The sequence below is a fragment of the Ambystoma mexicanum genome, chromosome 13, assembly GCF_040938575.1.
Source record: "Ambystoma mexicanum isolate Mex_15411 chromosome 13, UKY_AmexF1_1, whole genome shotgun sequence".
Lineage (NCBI taxonomy): Eukaryota > Metazoa > Chordata > Amphibia > Caudata > Ambystomatidae > Ambystoma > Ambystoma mexicanum.
The window spans coordinates 431,243,048-431,259,951 of record NC_090938.1 but is presented as its reverse complement, the minus strand read 5'-3'; the positions used below and the strand labels follow the sequence as shown (position 1 = coordinate 431,259,951).

Below are 16,904 nucleotides of genomic sequence, written 5' to 3'. Positions count from 1 at the left end.
AGTATTCCTTACAGATATCGCCTTGAAAATCTCAGGCAAACTATAATAAATAAGCTATATATGTGAGTTGATGAAAACAACATACTTGAAGATTCCCAATAGGGATTTAGTTTGCATGTGCGAACGACGAAACTATGCCTTCTTTTGGCGTTGATTATCAGAAAATATTTAGGGCAGGTGGCAGCTCACTTCATGAATCGTTCCATCGCCTTTAATGGGCTGAGCCACCCCCGATTTTGGGCAATCTTGACAGAGTTAGGCTTGGGCACCAAATTATTCAATTTATTAGTTTAGCGTTACTCTAATAGTACTGCTTTTGGTATGCTTGGTCTTAATGGCAGATCTATAGCTTTCTTTCCCATTCACCAAGGTGTCAAACAAGCATACAGGATAGTCACAGCATGTTTTAATGTGTATGTAAATGGCCTGACCAAGTATATTAGCTAGAAAGACCAGAAATGTAACTGTTTGCAAGGTACAATGGTCCGACGATTGACGTATGTTGATACGGTTTTAATTGCTTGTACACCAATAGCATTACAGATTTTAATGATGCATATTTCAATGTTATGGTTTAGCATGAAATGTTAGTAAATACTCAGAAATCACACAGGTGATTCTGTTGTCTGTTCCAAAACGTAGGAAGTATATATTTTTCCTTCATGGTGAACAATTAACTCACTAAAGTACTTTACCTACTTAAGAGTAAGTTTTTATAACAACACAGTTGACAAATCATGTGCAGAAAGTTGCTAATTCTTGTAATCAGCCAAAAAGCTGTAATCTTGGCTTCTCTGCAAACTTGTAATCTTGGCTTCTCTGCAAACTTTGTGGGTCATGTCGAACAACAACATGTAAGGGTTTATAAAGCTAGGTAGAGAGTGATTGCACATTATGCAGCCTGTAGAAACGGTTATTCATCTCTGAAAAAGTGTAACTCTTTGAAAGTCAAATTTGGAAAATCTCTATTTAATATTAGCAAGACAACAGCAAGTAAAGGAGTCTATTTAGAACTGGGGCTTGTGGCTATCTTGAATTATATCTCGTTGGCTCCACTTCTACTGTGGATGTGAATTTGGAGGAATGAGAGAACTTACTTATCCTCTGAAATGTTGAAAGATGTTACAAGACCAGTACCATTGTCTTTTTCAAGAGGGAACACCTCTCAGCCGGGGTGGAAGGCCTGCCAGGGAGATCCAGAGCCAGACTTGCCCCTAAGGGGAAGAGTGGCAGTTTGAGGGCCCGAATTCGTGCCCCCCTCTTGTGCCCGCATGCTCTTTTGCAGTCAACCTTTTTCTCATGCCATACTGCCTTGATAAGATGCTTTCCAGTTTTTTCTGCCTTTCCCACGGACTCAAAACAAAGCAAGAAACCAACAGGAACAGCAAATGGAGAGCTTGTGTGGAGCGCCCCACATCAGTAGCAGAGAACCAGCAACCCAACTGCAAACCAGCAGTTCCCCAATTTCCTACAGAGGGAAAACAATTGAGAGAGAGGAATGAACCCACAATGCCGGACCACAGTAGCGAGAAGTGCCATGAAGTGTAGCCAGTTGATAGCGACGGGCAGACAGATCTGCCACTGTCTAAGCTAGACAACTTGTGCGGGAGCTAAACTCCCCTAACCACTTAGAAGATACAGACTGGGCACCGCAAATGGGGTCCTCTAACGTAAACAGAGATATCAGACTTCACAGGCTGCCATACAGTTCCGCATGGGGCTGGCTGAATGTGGACCGGGCTTAATCCACAATTTCTTACTTCACATGATTTATCACCACCCTGGGTGAGGAGGACAGGACCAGATTAGCCTGGTAAAGAGGAACAATCTGGAAGCAGGAAGGGTGGGTTACCCCTGTGAGGTCAGAGGAGGAGGTGAATGACCAAGAGACCAGCAGGAGTGTGGAAGGAGCTGTGGAGTGTGGAGGACATTTTTTTAAAGTGGCTAAGTATTGGCTAGTAAGTAAATGTGGTACTGCTGTGAGTGTGTGTTTTTGTGGCGAGTGTGGTTAGAAATATTTATGTAAGGAGTGATTGTGAAGTGGATTGTATTGAGTGAAGGGAGGGTGTTTGGGCAAAGGGGAGCAGGAGGTTGTAGTGTGGAGGAGTGGGAAGTGGTGCGAAGGAGGGAGTAGTAGTACGGAGGAGGGAGTAGTTGTGTGGAGGACAAAGTAGTGCAGAGGAGGGAATAGGAGTGTTAGGGAGAGAGTAGATGTGCCGAGCAGGAAGGAGTAGCATATCGGAAGGAAGAGTAGCATTGAAGGGTGGAGCCGAGGACTAGAGAGAGTGAGAAACATTCAAAGGAGAGAAGAATGGATGGAGGAATAAGACAAAGCGGTTAAGGAGAAAGAGTAGGCAAGGGAGAGGTGAGAATGAGCATGATAGATGGAGGTCTCAATCAAACAGAATATCTGTAAGACACCATTCCCATAGGAAAATAGAACACTAACCACTGTATAGAGTAGGGACAGTTTTAGGAAGTCTCTGACAGAGTTTTGGTTAGAAAACGCGTTCTGCCCTTCGGCCATTATAACGGGCTCAAGTTTGAGATTTAGACACTTGGGGTCAATATTCAGTATCAACTAACCTCGCGTCAGGGACTTCTGGGTCAGGGATTAGGTGCTAAACAAGACAAGAGGGATGACAATAGGGCCCATGAAAATATCAATAAAAACCCTTGAATCGTCTTTTGGTCTTGGATTGTTCTTTCGGCTATCTGTGACAACGATGTTGCTGGCCATGATAAAAGATGCTTTAATTATGTCTTTCCTATCTTTGGGAAAAATGATTCTTCAGATTTAATAAATGTTATATCCTCTGTCACTGAAGCCTTAAAGCTTTGTGAGAAAATAAAGACAGAGTTTTTTCCAATTTGGATTAAAGAAAAGCACTGTGAAAGCCTTTCTACTATTTGCTGTTTATCGCCAACATTTAACTCCTACTTTGGATTGACTGTCTAGAATCATCAAAGTAGGGTGCCTATAACTAAATTAAGATGCTATTAACTACCCCTGTCTCATAATAGATCGAGTTAAGGCAATAGGCGAACCCAACCATGTGGATGTAATGGAACATCAAGAGACATATATGCACTTCTGTTTTTTTGTACATGGTAGAATGAGTGGAGAAGGTATATCTTAACCCCACTTTTACATATTGTGGGTTACCAGCAATGTCGACCAGCCTATTTTCACCATATGATGGTCATTCACCATATGATGGTCATTGACTGTACAACCTGTTGGTCACTTGAAAGGCATCATCCCACTGTAATGTGGATTAGATAAAAAAAGGCTATTTCATAGCACATGTTTGTTTCTGGTTAAGGTTTGGCGGATCTACTAGATGATGATGAGCAATTACTTGAAAGCAATGAAATTACATTTTGTGCAATATTTTGTAATCTATGATACAATGACTGCTAGATTTAATTAGATTTTAGATTTCAGCAACATTATTGGTAATGAAAGTATATATTGTATAATATTCTGTCATTTATGATGCATGATTTTTGATATTGTACTGGTGTTTTATAGAGTTTCTCCGAATTAATATATCATGATGACGTTTGTAGGCTTAAGGCATCTAATAATGTCAACAGTGGTGCGTGCTGATTGAACTTTGAAATCAAATATGTAGGTTATGGCCCAATCTACAGATGTTCAATGTGGGAGACCTGATCCAGAAGCGAATTGGATAACAAGTGGGACACCTGCTGCGTTTACCGACAAAGGCCCGGATGTTTGCAATTTTATCATGAAGGAAGAAGTGAAGTGGATTGAACCAATCAACTTTGAGTTGAATATGTGCAAGATAGGGTGTATGATTTTTTTCAAGCAACCAAAACTGAAAAAAATCTCCTTTGTGGAGTCATTGCTAACATCATTTGTTGAGCGTAAGGGTGCTTTTTAGGCTCAAGGAGAGCCGGCGTACATGTTTTGTGAGCTGTTCTGTATCAGTTTGGCAGTGCAGGAAAAAGAGGGAGGTAATACCGTTTACCTCCATTTTTCCTGCACCACCAAACTACATGTTGTCCGGTATTACTGCCGCCGGTACTACCGGATGGTAATACCAGCGATTCTTTTTGAGGCAAGGTGGAGAAGTTACCTCCAGTTTTAAGTAATACCGGCAAAAATCCCCAATGGAGACTATGGACACCATTAAATGGGGATTTCCACTCGCACACTGCCAGTAATCAGTTGTAGAAAATCAAGTGGAGTACACTTACAGTAATCAAGTCACATCCATTTATTAATGATTAACCATTACATCAGAATGGTTAGTAGATAGAAACGATTAACCAGAAATTGTGCAAGGAATTCAGATTTGATGTGTGTGATTATCAGTGACACCGCCCATGGACTGTTGACACATTGCCTCAGGACCTTCTCTAAATGCTTTGCAGATTTCCATTAAACACAAGTAATAATCAGCATAATAATCTGCATTAAATAGCACTCAACACATTGTTTTTCTGTTTTGTTTTGTTATGTTATGTTCCTAAGGTTTATGACGCACAATGCTGCTATTTTCATCGTCTCCTGGTGTATTGGCACCTCTGAAAGAAAGGAGGGTGGGTTAGTTTAGTGGGAGAGAAGGAAAATGCAATAAAGCTTTCGCTGTTGTGTGAATGTTTGAAAATCAAACTATCATGATCTCTGTGTGTGGGCCTGTTTCCAAGTGTTCTGTGTGGAGGCTTGGATGCATTTGTGTCCAGAGCAGAATCTCTTGTGCTGTGCTGATAGGATACATTGACTTGGGCTGAGATATGTAACTATGTGTAACATTCTGTTGTTTGATGTTTGCAGGCACTATCACAGTAGTTCACCTGGGAGCAATGAAGTATAAGGTATAAAGTTGAATGATGAAAAAGTTAACGGTTATGATGCTGACAAATAGTTGCACCTCACGGGCACATAGTCGCACATGCACTATGAACAGGTGTCTTGTTGGCTGAGAACTGAGTTTGTCCCAGGCTTGGGGGCCCGCGAGTCAACCAATGAAAATCCATTTGATCCCTGTGGTTTGTTGGCTGTAATAAACCTAAGCCATACCTTGCTACTTGTCTGGACCTTACATTCTTTTGGGCTGGGAAGGAGTTAGGCCTTCCATGAGTTCTGCACCTGCGGGCTCCTAGCAAGAGGCTCTGCCTGCCTGGGAGTTCACCCTTACAGGTGCTTCAGTGTCCCCATTCCCGTGGAGTCCAAAGGGACTCCACGGGAATGGGGATTTACCATTTACGTCGCCTGCCATAATGTCCTGTTGGCCCCAGGAAGTCAGGTGGTGGAAATGATGTTACAGGGTTGCGCTGTAACTCACTGCCTCCCGGCTGATTTTCCGGCAACCCCGTAATGAGGCCCATTGTCTAGGAAGTTATGGTAAAGGCCCATGTAATTTCTTACTTTACCGCTGTCAGCCCCCCCCCCCTCCTCCCACGCCCTCTGACTCTCTTTCTTCCATCTTTAAATTGATACAGTCAGAACAATGTGCAACATGAACCTGGGAATTGGCAGATGATGGGATGGGTCAGTCTGTTGATGACACTCATTACCTTAAACGGAGTGCTAAAAGTCATGGGAGGCATAAAAAGTTCATTCACACAAAGGGCTGCTGGAGAGGTGAGTATGTTGGCTGGCATGCAAACCATTTTCAACCTCACTCTAGCTTGCTCAGATGCTGTTTCAGTGGGCCCCCTGTGGGGCTTTTGCATATCAAGGCTACCACCAGCATTTGTCTGGTGCTCATTTGGCTACCAGATCAAGGGCCATAATCCCTCGTTCTTTCTCCCAGATGCCTATCCCAGTGTGTTCAGAAGGCCTCAAACCTCTCTGTCACAGCACACACAGCCACAGGCCAGAAGAAACTAATCTCTGTAGCCACCAACCTCCCTCACCTGGTGTTGAGGAAGCGCCATAACTTTACTTTCAGAATGATACTGAAACCCTGCTGGGTGTTCTTCACAGGGAGGGCAATGCAATGATGATACGGCAAGATCAAATGTGGAGTATGTTATCCTGAAAGGGCCCCACAAAGCTGGCTGCAATATTATTTGTTCTAAAGGCAGTGCCATGGCTGTAGGAAGGTGAGGAGAAGAGTGCTAACAGTTAAATAAATTAGGTATGAGGTGGAGGAGTGTGGTAAATAATATCATCACACAACACTGCAAATAGGTATTTTCAGTATCTACGGCAACTTCCAAAAGAGTCATGCATGCTCAAGCAGGTATTCAGTATTATCTATTTTAAGGATGGTTTCTCTGTCCAGTGAAAGGGTGGGGTGTTCAGGGCTTTGCATCTCTACAGCTGTTCTCAATACAGTGTGCAATGGATCAAGGAGGGAACCGCCTTGCCCATCAACAGCTGTTTGACCTAGCAAAAGGGAAACGGAACGCTATTTGCAATATTATGAGTCTCTATTCCTGCATCTCTGTCTCCAGGCATCTTATTGTCAGGGTCACTGACCTCCGCACTTACTCCTCTTCTTGGTAATACTGTGGCCTGTTACCAGGGTCTCTATTACCCCATTCATATCTTTCTTCACCCCTGCCCCCTCTTTTTGGCTTCCTGATACTAAGGAGGTCATTACGACCTTGGAGGTAGCCATGCTGCTAGTTGCGTTATGGCTACCCCCATTCCAGGTACCGGGTCCGGGTTCCTGGAATGAGGAACTACCGGGCCATTCCGACCTTGGAGGGCCTGGTATTTCCCCATTCCAGGAACCCATCCCCATTTCCATTCGAGCCCCCATAACGCTCAATGGGAATGGGGAGCATGCTAACAACGGGCCTGTTAATGACGGGCCCGTTGTTAGCATGCTGGACCGCTCGCGGGACCTGCTAATGACGCCTGGTAAAACCAGGTATCCTTAGCGGGTCCAGCGAGTGGAACTCGTAATGAGGCGGTAGGGGGTTAACAGGGCCAGCTCATCTACGGCCCCGTTAACCCCTACCGCCAGGGTCAGAATGACCCCCTAAGACTTTTAGCCCCTTTGCATGCATCTCTAAAGACTCCTGTACCCTGATGAAGAATCTATGTCCCCTCCACACACCTCTCACCTCAATCACTGTTTATGTACATTCACCTGAAGGTGATCACCCCCCTCTCTCACACACACACACAGGAACACATCTATGGTCAGATCCCCTGCTCAGTGTTGTTTCTAGGAGTGTCTGGGGCATAGCGAAGGGAGTGACACCTAAAAGGCAGATGTGAAACTGATCCTAGAATTATGTTTTTACCTAGTTAACCTCCAAACCAGGAAGAGAGCAGAGGTCTGCTCTGGCCTGTGTAGTTCAATGCCCCTGCCCCACACACATCCATATATTCAATTCCACACGCAGCCAGCATAGCCTTTGTTTGTGTATCATCCAAAATATTAGCACCACTTTGTCAGTCTAAATGTGCCTTCGCTTAGATGGGCCTTGCCATCCTTGTGCAAGAGGTGACAGTCAGCCTCCCAGGAAAAGCCTAGCACGACCTTACAGGGGAAGACTGAGGGATGCTGAAAAGCTAAATGCATCAGCCAACGGCAACAAAGTCCAAATAAGACCAAAGAGAAAGCAAAGTGAGAAGAGGAGGGGAGGAGGGGAAGAGTTGAAAGGCAGGAGGAGGTTAGTGAGAGAAAAAGGGGGCGAAAGACAGAAAGGATGAGAAGGAAATGCCGGGAACATGAACACGGAGAAAGAAAGTGAACAAGAATGTGAGAAAGAAAGAAAAGGCACCGGTAGAGTAAAGCAAGAAAGGAGTAGAAAGAAAAAGTCCAAGATTGAGAGAGGCTGAAACATGCGTCACGTAAAGAGAGATAAAGGGAAGTTCATCTGTTTAGCCAGGAGGACCTGGGGGGTGGTCAAAAAGCAAACACTATGAGTTACAGTATGGAGTGAGTGATAGCTGGCAGATGAGGCAGAGGAAGAAGGGAAACAGCAAGGAAAATCAACAGAGAGATGGGGATAGTGGTGAAGTATATACAATATGCTAGGGAGTAGTTGTGGAGTGAAGCAAGGTGGGTGGTATGGACATGAGATGCGCGTGCATGGGGTGCTTCATTTTAGTTGTTTGTCCTAGGCACCATGTTGCCTAGAAACTGCCCTGCTACTGCTAGGCATCCTTGTTTTAGGATGCCACGGCCATCTCTATCAGGCAGAAGGCACTAACTGTTAATGCAAGCATGGTACCAGAACTCAGAGGAAGGGTCAAGAACAGGCCCAGAATGGACTTTATAGAATTTCACCTTCTGGAGGCACCACTGGCTGGAACGTGAACAGGCAGCTAGGGCCCTCAAGGGAGCAATCCAAGGGAAACCCTTGTGGGCAAGAAAACCCTTGAATGAAGAGGATGAGCAGGAAATACAACAGGAATACAGTTCAGAGGAATTCCAATTTTAGAAGGGGGACAAACAAACACTGGAGGCAGAAGAAAAGTCCAGTGAGAGTAGAGCAGAGGACAAGGACACGAGAAGAATAATTCAGGAACAAGGAAGAAGAAGAAGAAGCAAGGCAACAAACAAAGGGGCCGCAATGTGTCTTTCTGTAGCCACTCTGCCTTCATAAATGAATTATTTCCATTACGGGAAATAATGTCTTTATGAAGGCAGAGTGACTTAAAAAAGAAACAATTTCTTTTTAAAATCATAGGGCTCTCCCCACCTCAGACATGGAGGCATCCAGGCTGGAGGCTTCCATGTCCTGGGGTGGGGGGAGCCTTATGACTTCAAAAAGAAATTTTTTCCTTTTGAAGTCACCCTGCCTTCATAAAGAAATGTTTTTCGTTACGCCCCACCCCATGACATGCAATTTGGAGCTACCTCCGCTGCGATAACAGGAAAAAGATTTCCTGCGGCAGGAAGCTGGAGGCCTTGTTCCCTGGTCATAGATTCACAAGGTAAGAAAATGTATTTTGTGTTAATGTGTGTGTGTTTGCATCTGTGTATATACGTATATACTGTAATGTGTGTGAATGAGTTAGTGCACGTGAATGGGTGGCAGCCTTGGTGTGTTGTGTGAGTGAATGGTGAAAGGGTGCACATGTAAATGTGTCAGTGGCTTGGTGTGCATGTGTGTGAGTGTTCGGTGAATGGTGCGTGACTGTGTGTGTGCTTGTGTTTATTGCCTGGATTATTTATTGATAATCTTCATTACTCCTACCCCTGCTCTTCCTCCTCCCAGTACGTGTGTATGAGGCACATCGCCTCATTCACATGTACTGAGACGAGGTTGAAGGACATGGAGATATTGACTGGTTTAATTACCTGTAATCTTCATTACTCTTAATCCCACTCTTCCTAGTCCCAGTACTTGCATATGAGGCAAGGTGCCTCATATGTAAGTACTGGGATGAGGAAAGGGGACATGGAGGTAAGTCTGAGCCAAGAAGCTGATTTTGGGGGTTGAAGTAGGGTGTGGGAGGTAGAGGGGACGTGTTGAGGGGTGGGATGGAGCGGGGGTTGTGCGCTAAATCATAATGGTCCTCCATATCCTGGCATGATATGTGTTGATGTGTGTTATTAGTGGCTAGACTGGCATTTAAGAGCAGCCAATCTAGTAATTTCTTACTCTGGCTTGACTTTTATTTGTTTACTGGGCATTTCTGATGAAGCAGTACTGTAAGTGTGGCTAGGTTTGCATTTGGGTGCAGCAAGTCTAGCCATTTCTTACTGTGGAATTGTATCTTTTTCTGGGCATCAGTGATAACATAACTGGTTCTATGTTCTTTTGCCAACAGCATTTTTTATTTTATTTTCTGCCACCCCCCCGCCCCAGATCCCCCTTTCCTTATGGTACTCCAAACCTTTACTCGTCTCTTATAACCCCTTGCCCCGCACCTGTATATTTTAATGTGTTTTTGTATGTCATTATTTTGGCAAACATTCCATTAAAATAATTCCTGTGGGCAAAACAAAACAATACAAAAATAACCATGATAATTGTTATTGCTTCAACTGGCATTTTGGTGTAAACAGTCTGGGTATGTCTTAATGTAGCATGATATGTTTTACTGTAATATGTTTATTAAGTGCCGAGACTGGTCTACATTGTGCAGCCAGTTGGACATGTTTTCATTGTGACATGTCATTTTTTATAGCATATCATTACATTAATTAAAGCATTTATGTTCCTGTACGCTGTTTGTGACTTGCATGTACTGGACTTTTGGATTGGTGTTACTACACAAAAAAAAACGAAACGCTCTGGCTTCTTAGCCAATTATTCCCAGAAAGTGTGCTGTAAAATGCATTAAAACATATATTGATATCTTTCTCCAATTGCAGTGTATGGCGTCTATTGTGCAAGCGTGGTAGTCTAGACCGGCCCAGAGTGTGGTGCAAGCGTGATTTGTTGCCGATATTGGGGAATTAAGTAGGGGGGTGGGCGGCCCTCAGCTTGGCTCGCGTAGGACCCCCAAATGTTATGCTACACCCCTGCATGGACAGCGTGCGTGGTGCAGGCACCTATTGACACAGCGACCATGGCTGTGGCAGTTGTGTACAGGTTGGATTCCAGATAATCTCACACACTTTTAATCCAACTCTCCTGGTTCCATTGTTTGTATCACTGGCACACATATGTGCTCTGTATTCTTTTGTCCTGATGGTGCCTCACTCAAATCTCCCATTCCTCTTTTTCCATCTGAATGCCTCTTTCACACACCTTTTGATTCTTCCTGGGTGCTATGCCATCTGTCTATGCCCTCAAACATGTCTTTGCTTCCCTGTGTACATTGTCATAGTCCCTGCACCCATACACACATCTCTGCCTCCCTATGTACCAATATATGGGTCTCTGTTCCTCTCAAAATAAGGGTTTCTTTGTCCACCTTCACAAAGATGTGACTCTTCAGAGCAAAGAAATGTCAGGTGGAGAAAGCATGTCCCCCACTCCAGGGATCAAAGAAATCCTGGGCTGATTAACTGAGCAAATTTGGCTGATTGTCTTATATTCATAGAATCATTCTCTGGTTCTCTGGGCATCCACAGTGCGTGCCATATGATAACCTCAGCTGAGCTAATAACTGATAACACATTTATACATAAACCTGCATCCAGGCTACTCCAGGTTTAAAACGCTGTAATACTAGTTGTCATCATAAGCTGATTTACCAAACTGGGCAGTTTGAAGAGAAGACACAGCCTTGCTGGGATTCAAACTAGTGTCCTGCAGACTAAACACAGATCTCTGGAGTGAGCACTACACTTGCTAGCCAGCTTCTAAATAACTCCTTCCAGTGCCTGCTAATGTGATACCCTTTATTAGTACCTGCGGCAAGTATGGAAGCCAATCAGCTTGCTCCAAACGCAGGCTGAAACTACTAATCTCAGCCCACATTTGAGGTGAGCTGAATGCTCTATGCATCCTTCCACATTTCCCTGTGTAGTCTGCATCCGCATACCTGGCAAGTCCTCAATCACACTACAGACCCTCCTTGTTGTCATGTGACCTCACGCTGTGACGTTGCACATCACAGCATAATAAATAAATACGGCCTGCTCACTGCCATGATTATTCTATCGAGAAAACTCAGAAGAAGGCTACAGGAAAGATGGCAGCACTGTACTCACTCCAGAAGACCAAGTCCATGTCCCTCCGAACAAAGATCAACGTCTGCAAGGCGATCATCAGACCTACAATGACGTATGGCTCACCAGCATGGATGACCATCCATGAGCAACACCGGAAGAGTCTACAGATAGTTCAGAACAAGGCCCTTCGGATATAGCCAGGAGCTCCAATCTTCACAAGGATAGCTGACCTTCACAGAGACATGGACATCGAGATGTTGGACGAACATCTAGCGAAGCAAAGAACCTCTGCCAAGGACTAGATCATAACCCGAACCCTCTGATCAGAAGATCACTGCCACCACTGCAAATTTTTCGACCACTACCCACGGCCCATCGCGGCGAAGACCCTGTGAAACCAGCCCTACTGTGACAAGTCTACAGAGACCAGGAAGAATCCTAACCCGCGACTACATACTCAACCCGAGAAGATGGAATAATGAGGCTCAAGCCTCGGTATCTAAAAATCACTGCTGATGGATAAAATCTATCAGCAAGAAGAAGATAGACAGCCATGATTATTCACAAGCGGGTACCTGAACAAGTACCACAGTATCTGTTTGTTTCGTTTGCTCGTCGAGCGTGCCATACCAGTAGCGTGCTCCAGCAGGTCCCCGTCGAGTGTGCATTTGTTGCAGCTCACAACACTCATGCCCCCTAACCTTCCTCCTTACCTCTGCTATCAGGCTTGTTTCTGGCTGGCTGCCCATCACCTGCAGGCCTCACCCTTTCCGAGACTCCCCATGGAAATAGAAGAGTGACTTTGCTCAGTGCTGTGTAAGTATCTTGCAGGTTGGGCCTAGGGTGTGTTGGACCGACCGGTAATGGCACTGGGCTTCGCCGTTATGACTCTAGCTTTGCTCGGCCCTATTACCCGGTTCCTGGGCCATTACTGCCCGATCCAGACATTTAAAGTGGGTATTGCTGCTTAAGTGATGGCCGCTGCCCGTGGCCCACCACCTTGACTCTAGCCAGTTCTGCACCGTTCTCTAAAGCTTGGGGCTTCTTCACAATATGCGTTATTTCCCCTGCATTCAGAATTATAAGCAGAGGGAGCCAATCTATTGATGATATTAAAGATCCAGCCTCAGCCATCCGTGTCATCTTGTTCTTATGTGTGTTTAATATTGCATGCAGACATACACGGATAATGTTTTATTAGCAAGGACGCCTATCGCTTTACGAGCACTTGTATCCAACTATGTGAAATGTATTTTAAAAAAGCTACACTTAATCCTACATTTATGCAAGTGGGCTTTTCCCATAGACCCTATTGTAGTATAGTGGCAAAAAGGAAATAAATTACAATGGGCCAAAACCTTCACATATGTAGGGATTCTTTTTTTCAGACACACCAAATTGGACTTACCATTTGAAAGGCCTTGCAATAAAGGCCAAACAAATAATTGAGTCAGTAAATCATTATATTGTAAACATGTGGTGAAATGTATATGGAAACTGCAAATAAAATTAATAATTCAACAAAACAATCTCTCAGTGGAGGTGCAATTGCAGGTATTGCCTCACCGCCCACAGGAGCAATTATACAAAGAGTTAAATATTTCAACTTTTATTGTACTCAAATATTGTGGCCTTGTTGTGTTTCAGAAACTACTTACTTGGCTTAGCTCCAGCTCTCCTATGGCTTTGGAGAATTCTAACCTACAGGGGCGGACTGGCCTATAGGGAAGGTCTCTGCACCCTGGGCCTCTGTGCAGTAACCTATGTTATTTCCAAAGGTTCTCATAGGAAAGGGGTTGGGCTTGCTGAAAATGTGTAACATGTGGCCACCTTGAAAATTATTTCTGGGCCTCTTTTGGTTGCCGTCCACCCCGGCTAACATAGAAGTTTGACCCACTATATTTCAAAAGAATTTGAGTTCTGGTATGAATGACAAATTTAAGTGGCTGAGCAATCCTAAAGAATGTATATTATTTTTTTGTTATTGTTTTATGACTGAATTATTTAACCTTATAATTAATATGTAATGCTATTCTGGATTTGTTGAGAAATCAGGCACTCACAATATTGGCGCTATCAAGGAATGAATTGCCAGATTTCATTCTGATAAATAATGTAGTTTCTTTGTAAAGTATGTAAACATTGTCAAAGAAAAAAGGGGGAAAACGTGGGATTAATTGCTTAATGCCGACTTTGGGGTTTTCTGTGGAAATTAAAAGAGAACCTAAGTTATTGAAATGGAAAAAATACTGCACTCCGTTTCTTTCTTTTGAAATTATGGATAGTTATAATAATTCGATCAAAAAGTTTGCCTCTGACAGTAACCTTGCCAGTGTGGGATAAAATAGGTCAACTATAAGGTACACGTGCATGTGATAGAATAGTTTAGGAAGGTTTTATTAATGTTATTGTGTTTTGTCCGTATTACATGGATGATAGGAAAACGATTGTAATACCAGTGTTTAAAGTTGCAGTTTTACATGTGCTAATGCTCCGGGCTATAAGAACGGCTTGGGCTGTGTATGAGCGCCCTGAAGAGGCGCTTTAAATTCGTCAGAAAGCGATATTATAATTATAGGAAGTGCTGTGTGCTGATTGGTGGACTTTGATGAAGATGCTAAATAAGGTTTACTGTTATTAAAGGCTGTGTGCTCCGTTAGGCCACGTGCAGTACTCTGATCCCCATCAGATATATGCCTTTCATTGAAATGAGTCTGTCCATTAAAGTTCCATCTTAGTAGCATACAAGGGGTGTTGTGTGACTGGGGAAGTCCTGACTAAATAGATTGCAGAGCAAGATGAGACTTACGCACCAAATGAATTCGGAGCAATAACACAAGTATGCTGTTAAGCATTCATTGAATTAAGAACATAAATCTACTACTGAACTTGTGTAAAACCTATGAGTGTTGATTGTACGGTAGCCTCGACAAGTAACTGCAAGGGGAAAACTATGTCAAAAGGGCACATTCTTTTCTATTCCAATTTCCAGCAGTTGCACTTGCCCCATTGCCCCAGACCCGATGTTATTTCCCTGCAACATTTTATCAACAGAGGTGGCAATAGACACCATTTTGTGAAGAGCTCCTGGATGGACCAGCCAAGAGTTGTGGCTTGGACATTTCATGGTCCGTTATCTCTTATGTTGTGTTTGTCAATTAACAATGATATGAGATTTGTATGCATCATTTCATCACTGATTTTAAGCACTATAATAATCGTTGTCATTATTACTCAACTTAACCTTGGAAGGAGGTCTCTGGAGGATAGTTCAGGGGCATAACGACACATAGCAGCACAGGTTTGATTCCCGTCTGTGCTTAGAAACCTCTGGGTATTAAGCACACTATAAATAATCAATTGTTATTATTATTATAAGGAGGAAGGGCTGAGTTTCCCTTTCCATGATTGAAACCTGTGACTGCAGGTTGCTCAAAGATGTCTGAGGTGATCACCTAACTCTTAGAGTGATCTCACTGGCTTATAAAGGCCTTTATTGAAACCCTACATGGACAGCAACCAACACTGCAGATTTAAGTCAAAGTACTTATAATACACTGTAAAACAGGTTAGTTTTAAAGGGCATATTTTCTGGAGCAAATGAAGTGCATCTAAGCTATCATGAATTCATTTTGTTCAACTCACTGTGTCAAAAATCTGAAACCACCGTCGCAAACCCCATATTATTTTAAAGGGAGCAGGGGACACCCCCACAACCCACACTCCCGTTTACCCCCAAAATTATCCCCACTAAAAATATTGCCTATGGTGGTTCCTGACGATATGGCGATATTATTGGTGGGGTTATATTACCTGATACCCTTTCCATGCCCTTCTCTTAAATAACCCTCTTTAGGTAAATTTTACAAATCACTTAACCAGCTGTTTATTTTCCCTCTGTAATGTGCATCCATCACTAGACTTTTATGCAGCCGTAGTGCTAGGAGACCACTGCGGTGGAAAACTGGTACAAGATAAATGCCTACTACGTTACCTCCAGGATGCATTTTATTGACTATAAGTGATAACATTGATGATGAAAATGGTGTCCCCTAATCAATCCCTCATAATTCCCATTGAATAGTATGGCCATTGGGATGTCCTTTACAACTGTCCGGAGGGTTTTGCTGATTCTGTGATAATCATTGATTGTTCTCTTTGTTTAGGGTGAAATTGAAACAACAGGAACATACAAACAAAGAAAAGGGAATCTGGTGAAGGAGGGCTTCGATCCCACAGTCATCAAGGATCCACTTTACTACATGGATGACAAAGGCGCTTGTTATGTTTCCATGACACAAGACATCTTTGACTCCATTCAGCAGAGGAGAGTGAAGCTCTGAATCACTGCATTTCAAACCCTCATTTATATTTCTTTATCTGCTTCTCTCGCAGTGATTAATCTGGACCATTGTGTGTGGACTAGAGGACGTTTTTCATTCTAGAATTAACAATATGTTTAACCTTGATTGTAAATTATTGATATGGGGCATCTTCAAGCCAATAAAGACATTCTACAGTAAGACATACTTCAATCCTAGCGTAAACAATGTATGAGCTGTCATCATTTTAATATAAACACAGAAAGTCTCAATCTCCAGGTCACATTTTGACGTCCTCTTTCCTTTCGGGGATGCCCTGCTGAGGTACACCTCACAATAGCAGATGAGCAATTGTCCATGTGCCTTCATAGCATTTTGTAAAGGATCCCAATGCAATCCTTGGTTTCTCGTTGCATAGTAGAGAAAGAGCAAAATGGCGAATGCCTTTCTTTTAAATTACGATCCCGCTCCTGTGGAGATCCTGTGCCTCCTCGCACCTACTTCGCCCTGCACCCCTGAAAACCATTTCTAATGCCAAATATGGTCTAATAATTGGTTCTGTGGGTGGTTGGATCAGATCTGGGTGGCTGGAGGATCACCCTGGAAATACCTCGTTTCATGACTGTTGTCAGCAGACTCGCCATGAATCAGCAGTCTAGAGGGTCTCACAGCGGAGTCTCCCCAACCTTCATTAAATCCACAGACACAAGAAGACAGTGCTGTCAGGCCCTGCAATCAGGAGAATCAGCGCATTCCGATATATGTGTGGAAAGCCTTTTTCGGCATGTTACTCGCTGGTCAGCTGTGCTGAGAATTAGGAGAGCCAAGAAGTACTGCTTGATTAGTCTGTCGGAGGGCAGACCCAAGCCTCATTGATTGTTATATTCAGGTAATTCTAGCCCACCCATTACAGAAATAAGACATAAGTTTATATTGGGTGAGGGGGTGTCTTCCCGCCAGTTCCTTCGCCCATTATGGAGGAGTTGAACCAGCATAGTGTAAATACTAAGCACACCCTCAACTGCTTTCTGCAGCTGAGGGAGCGCACCTGGGCTGGCTTAAACTATCA

At 43.6% G+C, this 16,904-nt stretch overlaps 1 protein-coding gene across 1 annotated transcript in view; it reads left to right on the top strand.

Moving 5' to 3' along the window:
• LOC138521306 (long-chain fatty acid transport protein 2-like) overlaps positions 1-16,048 on the top strand; it is a 450,908-nt gene extending 434,860 nt beyond the window's left edge. Inside the window, exon 10 of the mRNA XM_069634043.1 lies at positions 15,680-16,048. Within this exon, the coding sequence (XP_069490144.1) occupies positions 15,680-15,856 (177 nt within the window). The 3' untranslated portion in view covers positions 15,857-16,048. The remainder of the gene's footprint in view (positions 1-15,679) is intronic.
• The last annotated feature ends 856 nt before the right edge of the window (positions 16,049-16,904 follow it).